General features: G+C 36.8%; 1 protein-coding gene across 1 annotated transcript; it reads right to left on the reverse strand.

Annotated features, from left to right (window-relative positions):
- Positions 1-548: 548 nt before the first annotated feature.
- Positions 549-20,723, reverse strand: LOC133781943 (choline/ethanolaminephosphotransferase 1-like). Its single transcript, XM_062221056.1, has 18 exons — positions 20,587-20,723; positions 16,292-16,301; positions 16,111-16,161; positions 15,402-15,479; positions 5,768-5,843; positions 5,618-5,640; positions 5,424-5,524; positions 4,685-4,779; positions 4,480-4,548; positions 4,269-4,338; positions 3,701-3,764; positions 2,338-2,378; positions 2,153-2,237; positions 1,920-1,982; positions 1,661-1,719; positions 1,116-1,168; positions 785-857; positions 549-698 (listed from the first exon to the last, which is right to left on the reverse strand). Exons 1-18 carry the CDS (start codon positions 20,721-20,723, stop codon positions 677-679), a joined length of 1,170 nt encoding a protein of 389 aa, XP_062077040.1. The 3' UTR covers positions 549-676.
- Between the last annotated feature and the right edge of the window lie 258 nt (positions 20,724-20,981).

Here is a 20,981-nt window from a genome sequence, read left to right on the forward strand (position 1 = left end):
CCGGCAAGCCAAGGGAACCGTACCCTTAAACCTTTGGCAGCATACTTCGACGCACTACCGGGGTGGCCGGGTAATGTCCATGAGTACTCCTACTCATGGAGACATATGAGTCCCCTCGTGGTCCTCATATGCCCGCCCTACTAGTCTTCCCAACTAGTAGTAGCTCACTTGACGCACCTGCGCCAGGGGGTGGTGGAGAGCTGACACCAGGTGCTCCCCCTACAAAGAGTCTTCTGAGCTTTTAGCCTTATACCAGGAACATATATGATTTTTGCGTGGGAGACATATTTGGCTTCCATCTCGCCAATTCTCCGAATCTCCCAAATCCAATCATGCCATTGCATTCATTGACCCTTCAATATGGAACCTACCAAGTCCCGTCCATTTCCGGACAATATTGAAGATATTTACGAAAATGTCACTGCAGTACAAACTAGGCATCAGCATGCTCACTAGCCTGCACCCTCGCGTGCGCATCTGACCGAGCGCCATCCTAGCTTGTAACATGCCATCAAGGCCGGCATGTTACACTTGGTAGCTGGATGAGGAAAAAACAATGAAGAGGAGAGAATATCAAAATCTAAAAAAGATGCAAAAATAAATGATCACAGTTGTACACATTAAGAATCATTGGGTGAAGATAGGACTAATACCATGAAGAATACATCAACGGATTTTAAGCTTCTTTCCTTGTTATCCTGTCATATCACAAAAAAAAAAAAAAAAATTAAACTCAATGTAGGCTTGATTTCCATCCTTAATTTTATATGTAAAAGATTCTCACCTGAAGCAACAAATTCCTAAGGCTGTGGTGATTTCATGAATTACTGATGTGGCAAAGTGCAAATAGAGCACAACTGAGAACAGCAAATAAATGATTTGTCAATGAGAACAAGTCAATTAAACATATAATAAGATTAATAAGGTATCTGATATAAATACACATTATATTTAAATAGATGCAGTAGTTACAAACCAGTTACTACTTGCAAACAAAAAATTTATGATATTGGAACTCAATAAAATGAGTCCTGTGACATTGGAGGCAGATTATAAGAATTTGGAGATTGTTTAGAAAGTAGAACGATGAAGCTTATGAATAATAAACACCATACGTGTGAATAGGAAGTAACCAAGAAGAACCAAGCTTTCATCAACTAAAGGAACTCTGCAAAAAAGTCAACGAAAGTTCATAAATAAAACATGTATCTTAGTCATCAAGAATTGTTAGAAATGCACAATTATACATAGCAAAATGTAAATAAAATAAGGGTTTATACGTTTATACTTTTTTGACCCTGTGTTTTTTCTCATTACATATTTGGACCCTGTGTTTTGATAAATTACTTTTTGAACCATATATTTTGTAAAATGGTTAAAATAAAACCCTAAACCCAATTTTGGTCAATGTTTGCTCAACTAAAATCACAAATAATTTATCAAACTAACAATTCAGAACAAAAATAAAATCATTATGCTTAAAAACTGTGTTGTTATATTCAATTTTTTCTTCATCAAAATTGAGTTTAGGGTTCTATTTTAACCATTTTATAAAACACAAGGTCCAAAAAGTAATTTGTTAAAACACAGAGTCCAAACAAGTAATGAGAAAAAATACATGGTGCAAAAAGGTATAAACCCATAAAATAATACAACATACCCATCATTCAATCGGGCTGTGAGCGCATTTGCAATGGCAAAAGGGATATACAATAGTGACTGCAGAAAATATTGAAGTTAGCAAAAGTAGTCGCGCTTCTGCTACGGAATCCACAAAGAAGTTTACTTCAATATGTTAAAATTGGATTAAGAGTCAGCTTATATCTTAAGCTTAAAAAGTCAGAACATGATTAATCCCTGTTTATCATAATAGTAATTTACAAACAATCACAGAATTCTGAAGTGAAATTGCGGCATACCATGCACATTCCGGTTTTCAAACCTTTTGGTTCATCACACAGGTGAGCCAGTATCATTCTCCCCTGCCACAGAAAGGAATGCATCATCAATGGGAAAGTGGATATGAAAATTTGATTATCTAAGAACTAAAGGTCACATAATACAATAAAGTTGCAAGGACTCTTTTCATACAATAATAGATATATTGATAAACATAAGAAAATAATAAGTTCACAGAAAAAAGATATTTTACCACGAGGAATCCAAAAGCAAGTCCAGTTCCAAGTACAACTAAATGTGGATAGCTCCTTATAATATCAGAAGGAGACAAATAATCCCTACATGCATATAATTGAAACAAAAAATATCAATATGCATAATTATCTTCACACAAATAAAGGAAATAAGAAAAAGAATTTACAGGTGTTTGAGAAATGCCAAGCAAGGACTCCGCCTAGAAGTACAGCAAAAGGATAAAGCTGATAGGAAATTCAAATATGTTAGTTAGGCACAAAAGGTTAGGAGACAAATCCCTTCAATTATAAATGGCAGGGAAGCAACAAGGCAAGTAAGGATGTAAAAGTAGGGGTGGCAATTTGGGTCATGACACGATTAATGTAAACACGAACACGACACGTTTAATAATCGTGTCGTGTCATAATCGTGTTGACCCGCTTAATAATCGTGTCGTGTCATAATCGTGTCAGACACGATAACACGAATAATTTACATAAGTTTTATGATTTTTTTCATATAGTTATGATTAATCGTATCATAATCGTGTTATTGTATTCGTGTTGTGTTGACTCGTTTAATGATCGTGTCGTGTTCGTATTTTTGACACGATTAATAATTGTGTCGTGTTCGTGTTTACTTAATCGTGTTGTTGTGTCATAATCATGTCGACACGAATCTGACACGTCTACACGAATTACTAACCCTATGTAAAAAGGACAGGTTACCGCCCTGGGAGGACATTTGCCCCAACTCGACGAGTTGGCAGGTCGGACTTGACCAATCCCTTTTTTTTCTTCCAAAACAATATATTTTAATATTTAGAAAATAAGGATTATTTTAGAAAAAACATTAAGTTTTTTTTCTTCTTTAGAATTCGAATTTGGACCTCCTCTTTGTGAGGAGGAGAGTTGTAGTACCATTACGTTGTATGCCTATGAACACATGTATTTATGTCATTGTTATTGGTATAAACATTATGCACATATATAAATATATATTTATATATATCTTCAAAGAATAAATACAAAACTGAGCGTTGATATAAGGACTATATAACTGCATTTTATTATGTTGTGCCATCTTAAATATAATCTAATTCTACTTTAAGCTATAACGTAATGAGTAATATAACAATCACATACTGCTCATGCTTTTTTCTTTCATTTAATATTAATTGAGGCGGGTTTTACCCGCCCCACATGAATACTTATTTTGCAGGGTGGGGATACCCTGCCATTTGCCTCGATAAATTTGAGGCAAACTCGGCCCAACTTGGCAATGCTTCACAGTGCCCCATCCCGAATCAAGATCCTCTGTCAAATTAGTGTATCTCATATTATGTCTAACCAATGTAATTATGACACTTCATATTTAATAATTTATTTATAAAAAAAACTGCTCCTGCTCTTTCATAATAAGTTAAGTTTTAATATGAGGTGTCACAATTACATTAGTTATACACAATATGATTATACAATAATATGACAGAGAATCTTAATTCGCCCCACCGCGTCAGGTTTATTTGCCATTCCTAGAGGCAAGTACAAGATAATTATAAAATTACCATTGCCAGGGCCAGTAGCATGCTTCCTTTCCTTGCTTGAACGACCTTGGAAACATTGTGCACACTGCATCAAACAATGAGAAATGCAAGTTATGGTTGCCTTTTAGACAACTTCAGGTTTTGAGCTCTTAATAAGAGCTCAATACCAATATCAACTAAGCCATATTAGGCAGATAGATAGAAAATATAAATATCTTTTTCTTTTCTTTTCTTCTCTTTTTTGAGAAAAGTCATTTATTTTTGTTGTGCACTATAAAAATCTCGAGGCTAACAACCACAGAATGGAATGGAAAGTTGTTGACCCTCTACAGGGCAGACAACATTGGTGGCAGTGCAAACAATGTGTTTCAGTAATATAAAGCCTAGCTTCTGCAACACGGCTCATATAAGATCACAAGAAGTTAACAAATTCCATTTTAGGATTCCACTTTATTTTTCCCTTCCTATTTTCTTTTAGTAACAATTATAAGTTGTAAGTTCCAGATCCATCATTCAACAATAGGAGTTATGTTGAAAACGTGCACTTTGAACTCGAAGTTCAATAGTAAAATAAGAAAGAAATACGTACTTGAATGAAATTGTTGGTATAACAGCAAAGGCTACCATGAAGAACAACACAAGTCTGGATGTTGGGATTTCTGAGGTATAAAAAAAGAATTGAACAAAGTAAGACCATGTCAAAAGCCACATCATAACCAAGAGCAACAATATTAAGTATACATTCCACAAGGTTTGTTTCACATAGCTATTTTTGGGTTGTCAACATACATCAATCTTACCACTAATAAATGGAACCCAGTTTAAAAAGGGCATAGACTTGCCAAACTGTTGAGCCCACCATTCAGCACCTGGCAAACAAAATAATGAATAAATTTTCCAGTCGTGCTAGACATGGATGGGGTAAAAAAAATAACTCAAGGTACAAGTATGCAAATTTTAAATATATTGATTTTCATGTGCATAGAATCTGATTCAAGACATTACCCACAATAGCTGTGAAGAAATGACATACGACTATCAGCACAAGACCCTCGGTAGGTCCATTAACAACCGGAAGAATAAGGGTATTTGTGAAGTAACTGGACCAAAATATTCAAACATAAAATGTCTGTAGTTTAACAACCAATAAAGTTCTACTGATAAAAAGAAGAGCAAGAAAGAAAGTTAATGCCAAGAAAATATGATGACAATATCAATCCTAATTAGATAAATTCTGAAAAAAGAAATAAATAATGATTAAAGTACAAGCATGCATCAATAAAAGAGGCTCAAAGTTTATGTAGATCCATAGCCCCCGTCCAATGACAATGCAAATGACTTTCTGGCTGGTTGAATTAACCAATTGCTACTTCATTTCCTCAAGAAATAAGTGGAGTATTAAATGCTTTTACTTTAGGCTAACGTACTCTAGGAGGCCAAAGAATACTTAACGTATTTTTAGAAAGGAAAAAAAAAAGAACTGAGGTGGCAAATTTCTGTAATAAGCTGCTAATTGTTTTGTTAGTACGAGTATAAATAGAAAAGTTAGATAATTGTATAGGCATGGATTTTTGTTTGTAAAAGAGGAGTAAATATACTCAGGGAGATCCCAAGCATCTCGAACAGCTTGGAACCGTTGTAATTCTTTCTGTGGATATTAATACAGCCTATATTCTAATTCTTTCAAGTACAGTGTTGGACCAATAGTCAATCACCACACAAAGTTCAAACTATTTAACTTAACTGTTCCCATGTTGCACCATAAAATGGAACAGCTGAAATCACCCAGAACCAGAAAGTATCTCTTCCACACATGGCAGTGCTTCCAAAAGCCAATGACTCAAGCTACAGTATAAATAAAAATGAAACAGAAAATCATAAGCAAACACAAGTTCATCTTTTAGAGCTAAAAAATGGCAAGTTGCAAAAATGACATACGGCACAAGCAAGTGCGTCACATCCTGCACACAAATACAAAGAAAAAGTTTAATGAATCATTGAACAATTATTTGTTTATATATAAATATACATATATATATATATGTATATACATAATGAGAGAACGAGAGAATGTAAACACAAAATTACCAAGGTCAAAAAGTTCCCCCAATGGACTTGAAGAATTTGTTCGTCTTGCTTGCTTCCCGTCCACAGCATCAAAGGTCTGGCAATGCATACCAATTAAAACATTAAAAGGAAGTTTCAAATATGCATGTCTGTGTCGGTGAAACAATCCAGGAAATAGGATGGAAAACATAAAAGATCGATTTTAATCAAATTGTTAGACAGGAAAGACGACAAAATTATCACTTTAGACTGAAAGCAACATAATTATCACATTTTCACTCTAGATAATAAGATGTTCTGTGAATAAACAATATCAATTAAAATCAAATAATAGAGTGGCATCTGTAAATATTGGAAGCAATTGATTTATTAATTGATGAAGAGCCTTTAAATAGGCGTGTCCATTACAAGAGAGAAGAAACTAAAACTACTGATATATACGAAATGTAAGGAAAATATTGACTAAGCTATTAACAAACAAATAACAATAAGATATGTATAAGAGAGATAAATAAGGAATACACAAAACTACTCTAGCTAAAGGTATGCTAAAGACTGTTACAGTTTGACTGATAACACCTGGCAGTATTATCCTTCTACACGCCCCCGCAAGACGGACGACCTTTCGGCAAGACCGATCTTGGAAAACAAATCATGAAATCGTGTTCTGGCAAGTGGTTTCGTAAGTGCATCTGCAAGTTGGTCTGGCAAGTGGTTTCGTAAGTGCATCATGAAATCGTGTTCTGGCAAGTGAGCCACGTTGAACCTCTTCTCGAACAAAATGGAACGCTAAAGCCAAATGTTTCATACGAGAATGAAACACTGGGTTTGCACAGTAATTCGTTTCCCCCAAATTTTCACAGTATATGCTAGGAACTTGCGGAATATGAACAGCCAACTCTTGGAGAAGAGATTTTAACCAAAGTATTTCAGCTGTCGCAAATGCTACTGCATGAAATTCAGCTTCTGTCGACGAACGAGCCAAGCATTTCTGCTTCGTAGAACTCCATGAGAGAGGATTACGACCTAAGTAAACAATGTATCCAGTAGTTGACACATATGAATCACGATCTCCAGCCCAATCCGCATCGCAAAAAGCATGAAGTTGAAGAGGAGAGTTGCGATGTATAACTAAGCCATAATGAGAAGTACCATTTAGATACCGTAACAGCCTCTTGAGTGCACCATAATGAATTTCTGTGGGTTTGTGCATAAATTGCGAGAGACGATTTACAGTAAAAGCAACATCAGGTCTAGTGAGAGAAAGATATTGAAGACTACCAACAAGAGCCCTGCACTCAGTTGGATTATCAAGTAGCGTACCGTCATTGAGTGTCAAAGGAGGATGAGTAACAATGGGAGTGGGAACTGATTTTGCATCCACCATTTTGGCACGTTCAAGAAGATCATTGATGTACTTTCTTTGACACAAGAATAAGCCATTTGAGTGAGGTTGTGCCTCCACTCCAAGAAAATATGACAAGGCTCCCAAGTCTTTTAAAGAAAATCGATTCGCAAGTGTAGACAGGAAACTTTGTAGCGTTGAAGAAGTCGGACCCATGATGATAATATCATCAACGTATACTAGTAGATAGAAGTTGACATTACCATGATTATAAAGAAAAAGCGATGAATCTGCCACTGAGTTGCGAAAACCAAAACTCAATAAGAAGGTACGTAACTCTTGATACTAAGCCCGAGGGGCTTGTTTAAGACCATAAATTTCTTTCTTGAGTTTACAAACATGAGTGGGATGATCTTTGTTAATGAAACCAGGAGGTTGAGACATATAAACATCTTCAGTAAGGTTACCTTGTAGGAATGCATTGTTGATATCAAGTTGCCGTATCGACCAACCATTAGTAACAACGAGAGACAACATGAGACGAAGAGTGGTGGGCTTGATAACCGGGCTGAATGTTTCAGAATAATCAATTCCAAATCGTTGATGAAAACCTTTGGCCACTAGTCGAGCCTTGTACCTTTCAATGTTACTGTCAGGTTTGTATTTGATACGATAAACCCATTTGCATCCCACTACATTTTGAGAGGGATGATAAGGTACTAGCACCCAAGTACCATTGCGAATGAGAGCTGCATTTTCTGTGGTCATGGCATCATTCCATTTAGGATCCTTGAGAGCTTGAGTGATATTTCGAGGTTCACAAGGTGAAGAGGCAGCAGTAGTAAGATGATGCACATACTTGGGATTGGGCTTTGTGATGTTATTTTGTAATCTTGTAACCATAGTACGAGAAGGAGGAGGAGGAGGTAGTGGTGGTGGAGAAGTTGGAGGTGAAGGTGATGATGGCAGAGAAGGCGAAGAAGAGGCAGTAGGAGAGGCATTTGGTGATGGTTGTGGTGTTGTGGCTTGTGCAAGTGGGGTATTTATATGATTTTCAATAAGTGGATCTATTGGTGGAGCAGTGGGTGGAGTAAGTACAGTGAGTTGGACATTACACCACTCATCCAAGGTAGTGTGAGAAGATGGAGTAGGTGTAGAAGAGAAGTTAGTGTATGGAAACACATTTTCCACAAACTTTACATGACGAGAAGTGTAGATTCTATTTGTGGGAGAATGAAGACAGTAGTATGCACTTTGAGAGGGAGAGTAACCAACAAAAATGCAAGGGAGAGACCTATTATCAAGTTTGTGAGTCGCATATGGCCGAAGCCATGGGTAACAAAGACATCCAAATTTTTTTAGTTTGTGATAATTTGGAGCATGACCAAGTAGGCGTAAAAATGGTGAGTCATTGTCAAGTGTAGGAGTAGGGAGGCGATTTATAAGATACGTTGCTGTAGCAAATGCATGAGGCCAAAATGTCAAGGGAAGATGAGCATGAGAGAGTAATGCAAGACCAGTTTCAACTATGTGTTTGTGACGACGCTCCGCAAAACCATTATGTTCTGGCGTATGAGGAGGTGAGGTAAGATGAGAGATACCATGTGAGGTTAGGTAGGGATTGAGTTTTTCATATTCCCCCCCATTATCAGAAAAGACTTGTATTATTTGTTTCTTGAAGAATTTTTCAACTAGACCACGAAAACGAATAAAGGTCTCAAAGGTATCTGATTTATTTTTAAGAGGATATAACCATGTATATTTAGTAAAGTGGTCAACAAAAATCACATAGTATTTAAAATTGTCATGAGAGTAAATAGGAGATGACCATACATCAGTGAAAATTAATTCAAGAGGTGCACTGGAAGTAAGAGAAGAATTAAAAAAAGGCAACTTGTGACTTACATTGAGATTGCAAGAATTACAATGAGACATTGACAAATCTGAGATGGAAAGGGAAAATTTATTATTTAAAATCCTAAGAACTGAATTTGATGGATGCCCAAGCCGATGGTGCCAATCGTGAATGGGCTTTTTGAAATTGGTGAAGACTTAAGGAGGACCCGGGTTCCACTCGTAAACCCCAGCCTTAGTTGGTCCTTGGAGAAGTGTTTTCCCTTGTACACATTCCTTAACACGAAAAAGAAAAGGTAAGAATTCTATTGTGGTGTTGTTTTCTTGGAAAAATTGGGAGATAGATAATATATTACGAGAGATAGAGGGAACATGTAATACATTAGAAAATTTAAAGAGGTGGGAAGGAGTAGAGATAGAGAAAGAACCAATATTAGAGATTGGAAGAGAAGAACCATCTCCTATGATTAATTCCTCAGTCCCATCATATGGAGCATGAAGAGAAAGATTGTTGATGTCATTCATCACATGGTGGGAAGCTCCACTATCAAGAAGCCAGCCACCCGAAGAGGAAGCGGCAGCTGTTGCCATGTTCGCTTGAGGAGCTTGATAAGAAACACGACCAGCTGGAGGTGCTCGTGCTTGTGTAGGTGTTGGGATTTGAATCACAGGGAATTGAGCCTTAAACATAGGACATTGATTTAAGGCATGACCTTGAACCCGACACCATTGACATTTGCCAAGATATGGTCGTTGTTGACGAGCTGGGTAGTTTTGGCGCGGAGTAGGCAACAAGGCAGGTGGAGCAGCCCATGGCTTGTTTGTGGTAGAAGGTGATTTAGGTTGGGCAGCCATGGCTGTGATGGGGAACACAGAAGAGGAGGGAGTCGGTGATGGGCTTACAACAAATTCCTTCATGATCAATTTTTCATGTAGTTCTTCAAATGATATTACTGTATCACGACCATTAACAACATCAATGACTGATTTGTAAGCTTCATAATCGAGGCCTTTAAAAATTTTGTCAACAATATCGTCCTTATCCATTGGTTTTCCCATGGCTGCAAGTTGATCGGTGCATTGTTTTATTGCTTGCATATATTCAGTAATTGTAAGAGATCCCTTGGTTAATTTTTCCAAGCGATCTTTGATTTGCTTGAGGTGACCCCTAGAAGGGTTAGCATAAGTAGATTTAAGAATTGTCCAGGCTTCATGGGCAGTGGTAGTTTGAGAGACAAGAGGAACAAGATCCTGAGAAAGAGTGCCGACAAGTGCGCCGAAGACAAGTCGATCTTGGCGGAACCAAGTTAGAGCATCAGGATTGGCCGTCGTGACGTTATTGGTGGTAATATTAGCAGGAGGGGAAGGGAAAGTGCCATCAACATATTTATAGAGATCATGACCCAAAAGTTGTGCCTGGAGTTGAGTTTTCCAGGCTAGATAGTTGGTAGATGTGAGTTTGAAGGTATTGGGAAGGTGAAGAAGAATGAAAGGCTTGGTGGGATCTCCAGCATTGTTTAATTGATTGGTAGCCATAGTGATGAATTGAGAAAGACAAAGGAAAAGAAAAAATTTAAAGATCAAAAGGCACTGATACCATGTAAATATTGGAAGCAATTGATTTATTAATTGATGAAGAGCCTTTAAATAGGCGTGTACATTACAAGAGAGAAGAAACTAAAACTACTGATATATACGAAATGTAAGGAAAATATTGACTAAGCTATTAACAAACAAATAACAATAAGATATGTATAAGAGAGATAAATAAGGAATACACAAAACTACTCTAGCTAAAGGTATGCTACAGACTGTTACAGTTTGACTGATAACACCTGGCAGTATTATCCTTCTACAGCATCCACATACTAACACATAGTAAAAAAAATAATTTAAAGAAATCAAAATGAATATACAATGCTTTAAGCAAATATATTACATATATTTTTTTTTTTAAAAATGACAACACAATTCGGTGTTAACCATATCAAGCTATCTAGCTTTCGAGAAAATTAGTCACTCTACATGTATATATCATCATCACATATAATGTATATCATGTTGAGATAGTTGCTGCAGAAATAAAAAGGAACGAAATTACCGAATAATAATCTGGGTTGAGTCGCGGACTAGGTCGCTCTCTTTAAGACATTCGCGGCACTGCCCAGAGATGTGCAAGCAGACTATCAACCCCGTCGTCCCCAGGATAAAACAACCCAGTCTATACTGTATCGGACCTCCACTGCACCGTAGAGAACCGTCGTTTACCACACCCTGATGAATGCTACTGCTCGGAATTTTTAATCGAAAAAATGTTGAGTGAATTTTTTCTGAAAAGTAATCCACTATTTTAAAGAAACGGTAGATCTTTATTAACGGGAAAAAGAACGTTTTATTAAAATGTGGGAGAGGTTCCTAAAAAAGCTGAAGAGAAAAGGTCTTCAGTTTTACCAACATTAATCAAATTAATAAATAAATATTTTTCAAAAAATAATAAGGTGCACACCACACCAACCAACCAGCTCAGCTCGGCTCGGTCGGACGACGGCGCGCGTGCGTGTGAGGTGGTCAGGTGAGCCTTTGTGTGACTCCTCCCTCTTCCACAAAAGTGGGTACCCCTTGGGGCACAACCCCAAGGCTCAAGTCCACTATCTATATACCCTTACAAAGGAGTATTCTAAAACAATGTGGGACTCTTCCTCTAGGGAGTCATTAAAGCACCTTTTTTTTTTTAATAATTCACTCTTATATAGATAAGTTCCAACAATCCCTCACTTGAATTATTTAAAAAATGTTTTTTCATCGAGCAGTAACCTAAGAACAATAAGATTGAGCATAAACAAAGGTATCTTTCGACTTGAACCTTTGCATAGTGAATGCAATTTAGAATATACTAGAGTGACACGTAGTCTTGAACTCTATCTCTAACATTGCACCACGCACAATCTTTCTAGGGTGTAGTCCAAAAGTCCGTGCTTTAATGGCCATGCACGTCTATCCCAGTATAGTGAATGCTCTAGAAATTTGCCCAAAATTTCATAGGAAGCGGCCCCACTTCCACATTCACATAGGTGAGTCTATCAAGAGTACTCCTGTAGCTCGGTACTCCACTCCACATAGAGTATAGATCTCATTAAGAGTCTCTATTAACTCATCCTTATGTCGCTTCAGGAATTCATGCTTCAAATTAACTTTAAGTAATAGCATGATCTATCTCATATCACATCATAACTTGTTATTACCCATTGAACCTATTTCTTGGGATCTCCAGTCTATAGGTCGGGTTACCATCATGTGTGATTCATCATTCTAGGGCAATAGTCCCATTCCTTTTGATGTTTTAAGGACTTTCTCTCTAGCTAATCCTTTCGTCAAAGGATCAGCTAAATTTTCATCAGTGCGTATATGATCCACTCTTACAGCTCCAGTAGAGAGGAACTCTCTAACAGTATTATGCTTACGTCGTATCTGACGTCTTTTACCATTGTAATAATAGTTCTGAATTTTTGCAATAGTCGCGGTACTATCACAATGGATCAACACAGCCGGTATCGGTTTTTCCCATAAAGGGATCTCAGCTAGCAGGCCTCTCAACCATCCTGCTTCTTCATTAGCAGTAGCTAGTGCTATCATTTCTGACTCCATTGTAGATTGAGCCAGAATAGTCTGTTTTTTAGACTTCCATGAAACAACTCCACCAGCTATGCTAAAAATATAGCCGCTGGTTGCCTTGGAGTCATCTGACAAGGTGTTCCAGTCAACATCGCTATATCCTTCAAGGACAGCGGGAAACTTTTGATAATGCAATCCAAGGTTCATAGTTCTCTTAAGGTACCTCATGACCCTTTCTATAGCATGTCAATGCTCAATACTAGGTCTACTAGTAAACCTGCACAATAGTCCCACAACATAGGCAATGTCGGGTCTAGTACAATCAGTGGCATACCTAAGACTGCCAATGATGCTCGCATACTCTGTTTGTCTTACACCATCACCAGTGTTCTTAAATAGCTTTACACTGGGATCATAGGGTGTACACGCATGTTTACAGTTAAAGTAATTATTTCTTTAAAATCTTCTCAATGTAATGAGATTGGTCCAAAGAAATTCCCTTTTCAGACCTAGTGATCTTTATACCAAGGATCATATTCGCTTCTCCTAGATCTTTCATATCAAAGTTTTCACATAGCACAGATTTCACATCATTTATGACATGCAAGTTCGAACAAAAAATAAGCAAGTCATCCACATATAAACATATGATGGTGCAAATGTCATTCTCAGATTTATAATAAATGCATTTGTCACTTTCATTCACTTTAAAACCATGTGAGATAACTAGATTGTCAAACTTTTCATGCCATTGCTTAGGTGCCTGTTTCAAACCATACAAAGATTTATCTAATTTGCACACTTTATGTTCTTGACCATGGATCACAAATCCCTCAGGTTGGTCCATGTAAATCTCTTCTTCTAATTCACCATTTAAAAAAGCAATTTTAACATCCATTTGGTGCACAACAAGATCATGTAAAGAAGCTAAAGCAATAAGCACACGAATAGATGTTATTCTTGTGACAGGTGAGTATGTGTCAAAGAAATCTACATTTTCTCTCTGTCTAAAACCTTTGGCAACAAGACGTGCCTTGTACTTATCAACAGTACCATCAGGTTTCAACTTCTTTTTCAGAATCCATTTACATCCTATTGTCTTACATCCTGGAGGCAAATCAACTAAATGCCAGGTTTTGTTAGACTCAAGAGAGTCCATTTCATTATTAATGGCTTCTTGCCACAGGTCTACCCACCACCCTTCTGATCCACCAACAAGGTTGATCTCAGATATCATAGCCATGAAAGGCTCTTCAGTTGTCAGGTTAGCCTGTGGAGCAGAGCTTGGCCTGTTCCTGCACTTGTGTGCAATATGACCTGGTCTGTTGCAAACAAAGCACAGAAATGGAGCAGGTTCATTCTTATTATTATTATTATTAGGGGGTTGTTGCTGCTGCCTGTTTTGGTTCCTTTGATGGTTCCAATTCTGATTATTGTTCCGAGGTTGATTGTTGCGGTTTGAGTTCTGCTTTCGATTATGATTCTTGAAGTTTTTCCCATTGGGTTTCAGAACCGCAGTGGACTTTTTGTTAGTGTTGTTGTTGCTGGATACAACAAGCACTTCTTCTTTCTAGTCTTGTTTACGAGCTTCCTCCTCAATACGAAGGCGAGTGATCAGACTTTCTAGTGAAAATTCTTTTGTTTTGTGCCTGAGAAAATTTTTAAAATCTTTCCACGCAGGGGGCAGTTTGTCAATAATCACAGCAACTTGAAATTGTTCATCTAAAGACATACCTTCAGAAATTATTTCATGAGCGATTTTCTGAAGTTCATGAGATTGGGCTTCCACTGACTTGTCATCGGTCATCTGAAATTTGAGGTAGCGACTGACAGCGTACTTCTTGGTTCCAGCGTCCTCAGTGTCATACTTCTTTTGCAGTGCGTCCCAGATTTCCTTAGCATTTTTGTCAGAATTATAATAGTCATACAAGTCATCAGATAAATCATTGAGAATGAAATTTTTGCATAAAAAATCATTTTCGACCCAAGCCTCTAATGCCTTAGTTTGTTTGTCCTTCTCATCGTTGTCATCTTTTTCAAAGACAATAGGCTTATCAGTAATCAGAGCAGTGTTAACCTTTTTCATTGTGAGAAAAAATAACATCTCCTGTTTCCATCTTTTAAAATGGTTACCCTTAAAACGAAATGGTTTATTTATGTCAACAACACCAGAGTTATCATCGGTAGTCATGGCAGAAACTTAACGTCTTAAAATTGTTGAGATAGTTACTGCAAAAATATAAAGGAACGAAATTACCGAATAATAATCTGGGTTGAGTCACGGACTAGGTCGCTCTCTTTAAGACGTTCGCGGCACTGCCCAGAGATGTGCAAGCAGACTATCAGCCCCGTCGTCCCCAGGATAAAACAGCCCAGTCTATACTGTATCGGACCTCCACTGCACCGTAGAGAACCGTCGTTTACCACACCCTGATGAATGCTACTGCTCGAAATTTTAATCGAAAAAATGTTGAGTGAATTTTTTCTCAAAAGTAATCCCCTATTTTAAAGAAATAGTAGAATTAATAAATAAATATTTTTCAAAAAATAATAAGGTGCACACCAACCAGCTCGGGTCGGCGGCGCGCGCGCGTGGTGGTCAGGTGAGCCTTTGTGTGACTCCTCCCTCTTCCACAAAAGTGGGTACCCCTTGGGGCACAACCCCAAGGCTCAAGTCCACTATCTATATACCCTTACAAAGGAGTATTCTAAAACAATGTGGGACTCTTCCTTTAGGGAGTCATTAAAGCACCTTTTCTTTTTTTTAATAATTCACTCTTATATAGATAAGTTCCAACATATCCTATAGACAATACCATATTGCTTGAATAAATTTCATCAAACCTGATATAAGAACAGTAGTAATCCATGAGCAAAATGAACCCATCTTGGAGGAGGTGAATCCAACTGAGGAGAATAAATCTGAACATAAAACACACAAATATAAATTCAATAAACACAGAGGAGGCAAAATGAAGTATCTTTTAAATTTAGCCAAAAGAAAATGGAAATGAACTTAAAAAATATCAAATAAATCTATTCTGTCATACTATAAAGTAATAGATAGATATCAACATTTGTGCTAGCCAGCTATATGTATGGAAAGAAATGTTTCTGCCAATCCTAATCCCACGGAAAATAAGTATTGCAATATACATTGACCAAGCATTGCTTGAATACTTAAAAGAAAAAACCCCATACACACAAAACAGCTTAAAGTATTAGCATAAATTTGTGTTTCTGCCAAACCTAATCCCACTTTGAATAAATCCATTACAAAAATACAGTGATCAAACATTCCTTAAATACTTTGGAGAAAACACATACACACGCGCGCGAGCACACACACACAAGACAGCTTAAAGTGCTAAACTACCAATAAAAATTTGCATAAGGGGTATTTACAAATTCCTGTCTCAATGGTGTTGGAAAATAAAGATACACGTAGAGTAGGAAATTAAAGAGAGTGTGAAAAAGTAATATAGAAAAGCATTGCAAGATAAATCTGAAAAATGAAAAAAGAAAAAATTATAACAGAGAAAATCCAACTTACAACGCCAAGCATCACAGACGTGAGTAAGAACATGAATCCTATTAGAGTTATCTGGAAAAAAAAAAACAAGAAAAGCATAACTCTTTAGAAAACAGGCAAGAAGCCAAGAACAAACATTACAAAAATGAAGAATTTACAAAGAGGCACATAGATGTTAAGAGGGAAGAATATGATAACATACCATGTTCGGACTGAAGAAACCAAAATCCAACATGTGTACAGGAACGAAAAGTTAGCACATAACAATACAAAATAATAATGCACCAAAACAAATTTAACACAAGACACTAGTGAATTCACTTTTGAACGAAAAGCTAAAGCTCATAATAGTAATTTAAAAAATTAGAATGACTAGAGATATTTCATTCACTAAGTCAACAATAAACTGCATATGCATCATCTTTTTGGAAAGATAAAAAGGTCACATGTCCATGAGTGACCTCCAAATTTACTACAAACCTCAATTATGGCAGAAGAGGAAAACCATGGTAACAAAAAAACGACAAAAAAACCAAATCCCACGTCCTAAATCCTAATTTTAAAGAAGGCTGAATAAAAAAATATTTCACTACCAGTGTTCACTAATGCAATGTGGTGGCCATTTAGATGATATGTCCATGGTCCACGGTCCACGGTCCACGTTAGGTACAAAATAGGGTATTTTGAGTCGACCAGTGGAGAAAATTTTAAAGGAAATATATATACATATATATATGGGTACTAGTATAGTATTGATTGTTTTTTAATTACTACCTATAAGTACTTTTAGTTTCAGTATCTTTGGTATATGAATAAATTGTAATTCTATTTTTTTACATAACGGTGTATAATGTAATTACAGAAGACCAACCGCAAATTTTTAGAAAATTTAAAATAATTTAGAATGCTAAAATTAGATTTAAAAAACTTGTTGCACATGTACTTATTTCAATATTTATCTGCGCTTGCAATAAGCTATTTGAATTATAATTTTGGCATTCTAAATTATACAAAAATCTCCTGAAAATTTATAGGTCTCCTATAACTACATTATACACCGACATGTACAAAAAATAGAGTTGCAAATTATCTACATACCCAAAATACTAAAAGTACCTATAGGTAATGATCACTGCCTAATAATCTCCCTCTTTGCATACATACAAAGTGACGTTTACTTTTTGCGCAAGGCAATAGGAAGATCATCATTTGGGATCGGATCTGATGACGAAGGAGCAGGTGCAGGACATGAATAAGGAGGTGGATGCCTGGAGTAGACTTGCATAATAGGAGGCCTGTTTAGAGCTGTGTTTATGGCTGAGACAGGATCAAAAGATGTGATAGAGTATACCAACAAATCATCATCCTCCCCCTAACAAGTAGAAATAGGTGTGGGTGGAAAGTAAGGTATGTCTTCCATGAAGGTAACATCAATTGAGACGAGATATTTGTTAAGACTAGGGCAATAACACTCATGCCCTTTATGAAGATGAGAATAACCAAGGAATACACATTTTAATGACTTTGTATCTAATTTAGTGACTTGCAAACAAACATCTCGAACGAAACAAATACTACCAAATATCTTAAGATTAACTAGAAACAATGACTTATTGGGAAAAATGACCTTATAAGGAATCTCACCATTAAGAACAGAGGATGGCATGCGATTAATGAGAAAACATGCTGTAGAAACGACATCAACCCAAAAAAAGTTTGGGAACATTCATTTGAAACAAGAAGGCTCGTGCAGTTTCAAGAAGATGTCTATTTTTACATTCTACGATGTCATTTTGAGATGCAGTATCAGCACAAGAAGTTTCATGAAGCATACCATTTTGAACCATATATGAGTGAAATAAAACAGATGTATACTCTTTGGCATTATCACATTGCAAAGTACGAATGGAAACATTAAATTGAGTTTTGATCTCAGCACAGAATGCACAAAATATATAAAACAACTTAGAACGATTTTTCATTAAGAATAACAAAGTTACACAAGAATAATCATCCACGAAAGTAACAAAATATCTTAATCCAAGTTTAGAAAAAATAGCTGAACGACCCCAAACATCATAATGAACTAATTCAAAAGGAACACTGGCACGTTTATTAATTCTAGGACACGAACTAAGACGATGGTGTTTGGAAAATTGACATGACTCACAATCTAATGAAGACACCTTACTACATTGAGGACAAAGTTTTTTGAGCAAAGGAAGAGATGGGTGACCCAATCAACAATGAGCCTCGAAAGCGGAAGTGACACTCGAGCTTGCAATAGAAGTTGATGGCAGTGGGTCAAGAACATAGAGGCCTCCAGACTCATGTCCTTTACCAATAATCTTCTTCGTCATAAGATCCTGAAATAAACAATAATTGGGAAAAAATGAGAGGCAACAGTTAATATTACGAGTGAGTTGACTGACAGAAAGCAAATTAAAAGATAAATTAGGTAAATGTAAGACAGAGGACAAAGAAAGTAAAGGGGTAGGATTGATAGTGCCAGATCCACGAACATAAGATGATGATCCATCAGCTAAAGTAACAGTATGAGTGGAAGCATGTGATTGAAAAGTAGAAAAGATATGAGAATTACATGTCATATGATCTGTGGCACCAGAATCAATGACCCATTTGGAGGATGAGGAAAGAAGACACGCATTGGAATTACCAGAGTCATCAATAGCAGTGATAGAAGAAGATGAAGGCTTGTGTGATTCTTGATACTGTGAGAACTTGGAAAATTCAACAGCAGAAATAAGGACTGATTTTTCAAAGGTATCATTAGTAGAGGCGACGTTGGCCAAGTGTTTTTGCTGATTTTTGTACTTAAGCTTTTGACACTCAAACTTCGTATGGCCTGGCTTTTTAAAGTAGTTGCACATAATGGTTCCAGAGTCCGACGTTTGAGTTTCAAATCCTTGCGAGCCACCTCCCTTGTTTCCAGTATGATTATTTGATCTCCCAAGAGCATAATTGTTATTCTGACCGACTAAAGCACCACTAACTGGAACAAGTGTACTTTCTGTTCATAAAATGCGACTAAAGACATCTTGGAGAGAGATCTCAAAACCGAAGAGGATTTGTGACTTAGCAGACTCAAAATCAAAAGAAAGGCCAGCTAGAAAACTCATAATAGCCATCTTCTCTCGTTGGCTTTGTTGAACCTTCACATTAGGACTAAAAGGCAGCAGCATATTAAGCTCCTCGTACATCTTCTTGAATGCCACAAAATAGTTTACAAGGGACTGATCTTGTTTTTTCACACGGTAAAAGGCTTTGCAAACTTCATACATGCGGGAGAGACTCCCTTTTCCATAGTACAAAAATTCTGAATAATCCATTAGTTCTTTAACAAATTCACAGTGATTAATCAAGCCAATTACCTAACAATAGAATTCCGACTTTGAAGGAACAATCGAGCATCCTCTCTGAGCCATGTAAGATCCGCTTTCTCCTTCGAATCGTCTTTAGGAGGATCGTTCATCAAATGATCATCTTTGTCTATGCTCCACAGATAAAGGCGAACAGTCTTACTCCAATCCAAATAATTTGAACCATTTAGCTTATGGTCCGTGATCTTTAGACATCACCAACACCACATCTATCATAATCGACGATTTGTTCTCAGCCATAGGGCCTGAACAAAGAGATAAGGCAACAACCACTAGAATCATGGTAGAATCACAACAAAGGACCAAGAACAAACCTTGACAAACTCAAATTCAAAAGCTAGATGGACAAAAGAAAAGTACAGACAAACCAGAGATGCAGAGGAGAACAACCGGCGAAAACGGCGAGCGAAAATTGTGCCATGCGTGCTCACGCGCCGACACGTGGAAAGTGTCGTGGTGGAGGATGGCGACGCGTGGGGCTCACGCGTAGGGCTTCTTGTCACCAAACTCCGACAAACGGTCGATCGAAGGGTGGACTTCTTCACAGGACAGGCGGTGAGAATAAATTATTTCTCAAAATAAGGTTTCCGAAATGGAACCCTAAAAGACACAAAAACCCTAATTTGTGTTTATAAACCCAAAGAAAATATGAATGTAGAAAACCCTACATTCGAACCCTGATGCTCTGATACCATGTTATCTGAGGTGAAAAGAATTGTATTCTCTTACTTTTCATTGAAAAAATGATAAACATTTATATACAAACAAGTATAGCTAACTTAGGAAACTATGTCAATTAGGATCTCTACAATTAATCTAATTGATAACTAATTGACAGCTATATACGTGTTGTAACAGGATTAAACAAGTTACAGAGCCCTGGGAAGCTCATGCATCAACTTAAGCTTATGTGATTTAATACAAACAGGTTAGTGCTGGAGAGCAGACAGAGACAAGTAAACACATAATTTAGCAACTAGTTAAACCAGAAAACAGTAACATGCGAGAGTACCAAAAACTAAGATCTGGAAAGTCATTAATAACACAATAGTTAATGTTATTTATTTATTACTATTTTGAAGAAAAGGAAGCTTACGACATCCAAAGGGGAAAGATTTTAACGAAGCGACTCCAGAAGGGTTGTAAGACATATTTGGCGAGATATGAATGATCTACTCCATTGTACTTGTATCTGTGCAGTGCAACTATACCATGTGCTCCAATATAACTCATCCCTTTTTTTTTTTTTTTATAAAGGCAAAACTTCAACTAGCTTCGAAAAATAAAACTCAATTCAAGTCTCAATAAAACCTGCACAAAAAGCAAATTGAAATGACTTAATGTAAAAATACAATCATTTTCACTAGCCTACATAGAATAGAATATATGCTTAAGATTAAGAATACCCATCATCAAGATGCTTAACACATTCAAGTTCCTTGGATAATGAAAACAACTTGTTTTTAGAAAACAAGATTATTATGATTTTTT

This window comes from Humulus lupulus, chromosome 6 (assembly GCF_963169125.1).
Source record: "Humulus lupulus chromosome 6, drHumLupu1.1, whole genome shotgun sequence".
Classification (NCBI taxonomy): Eukaryota; Viridiplantae; Streptophyta; class Magnoliopsida; order Rosales; family Cannabaceae; genus Humulus; species Humulus lupulus.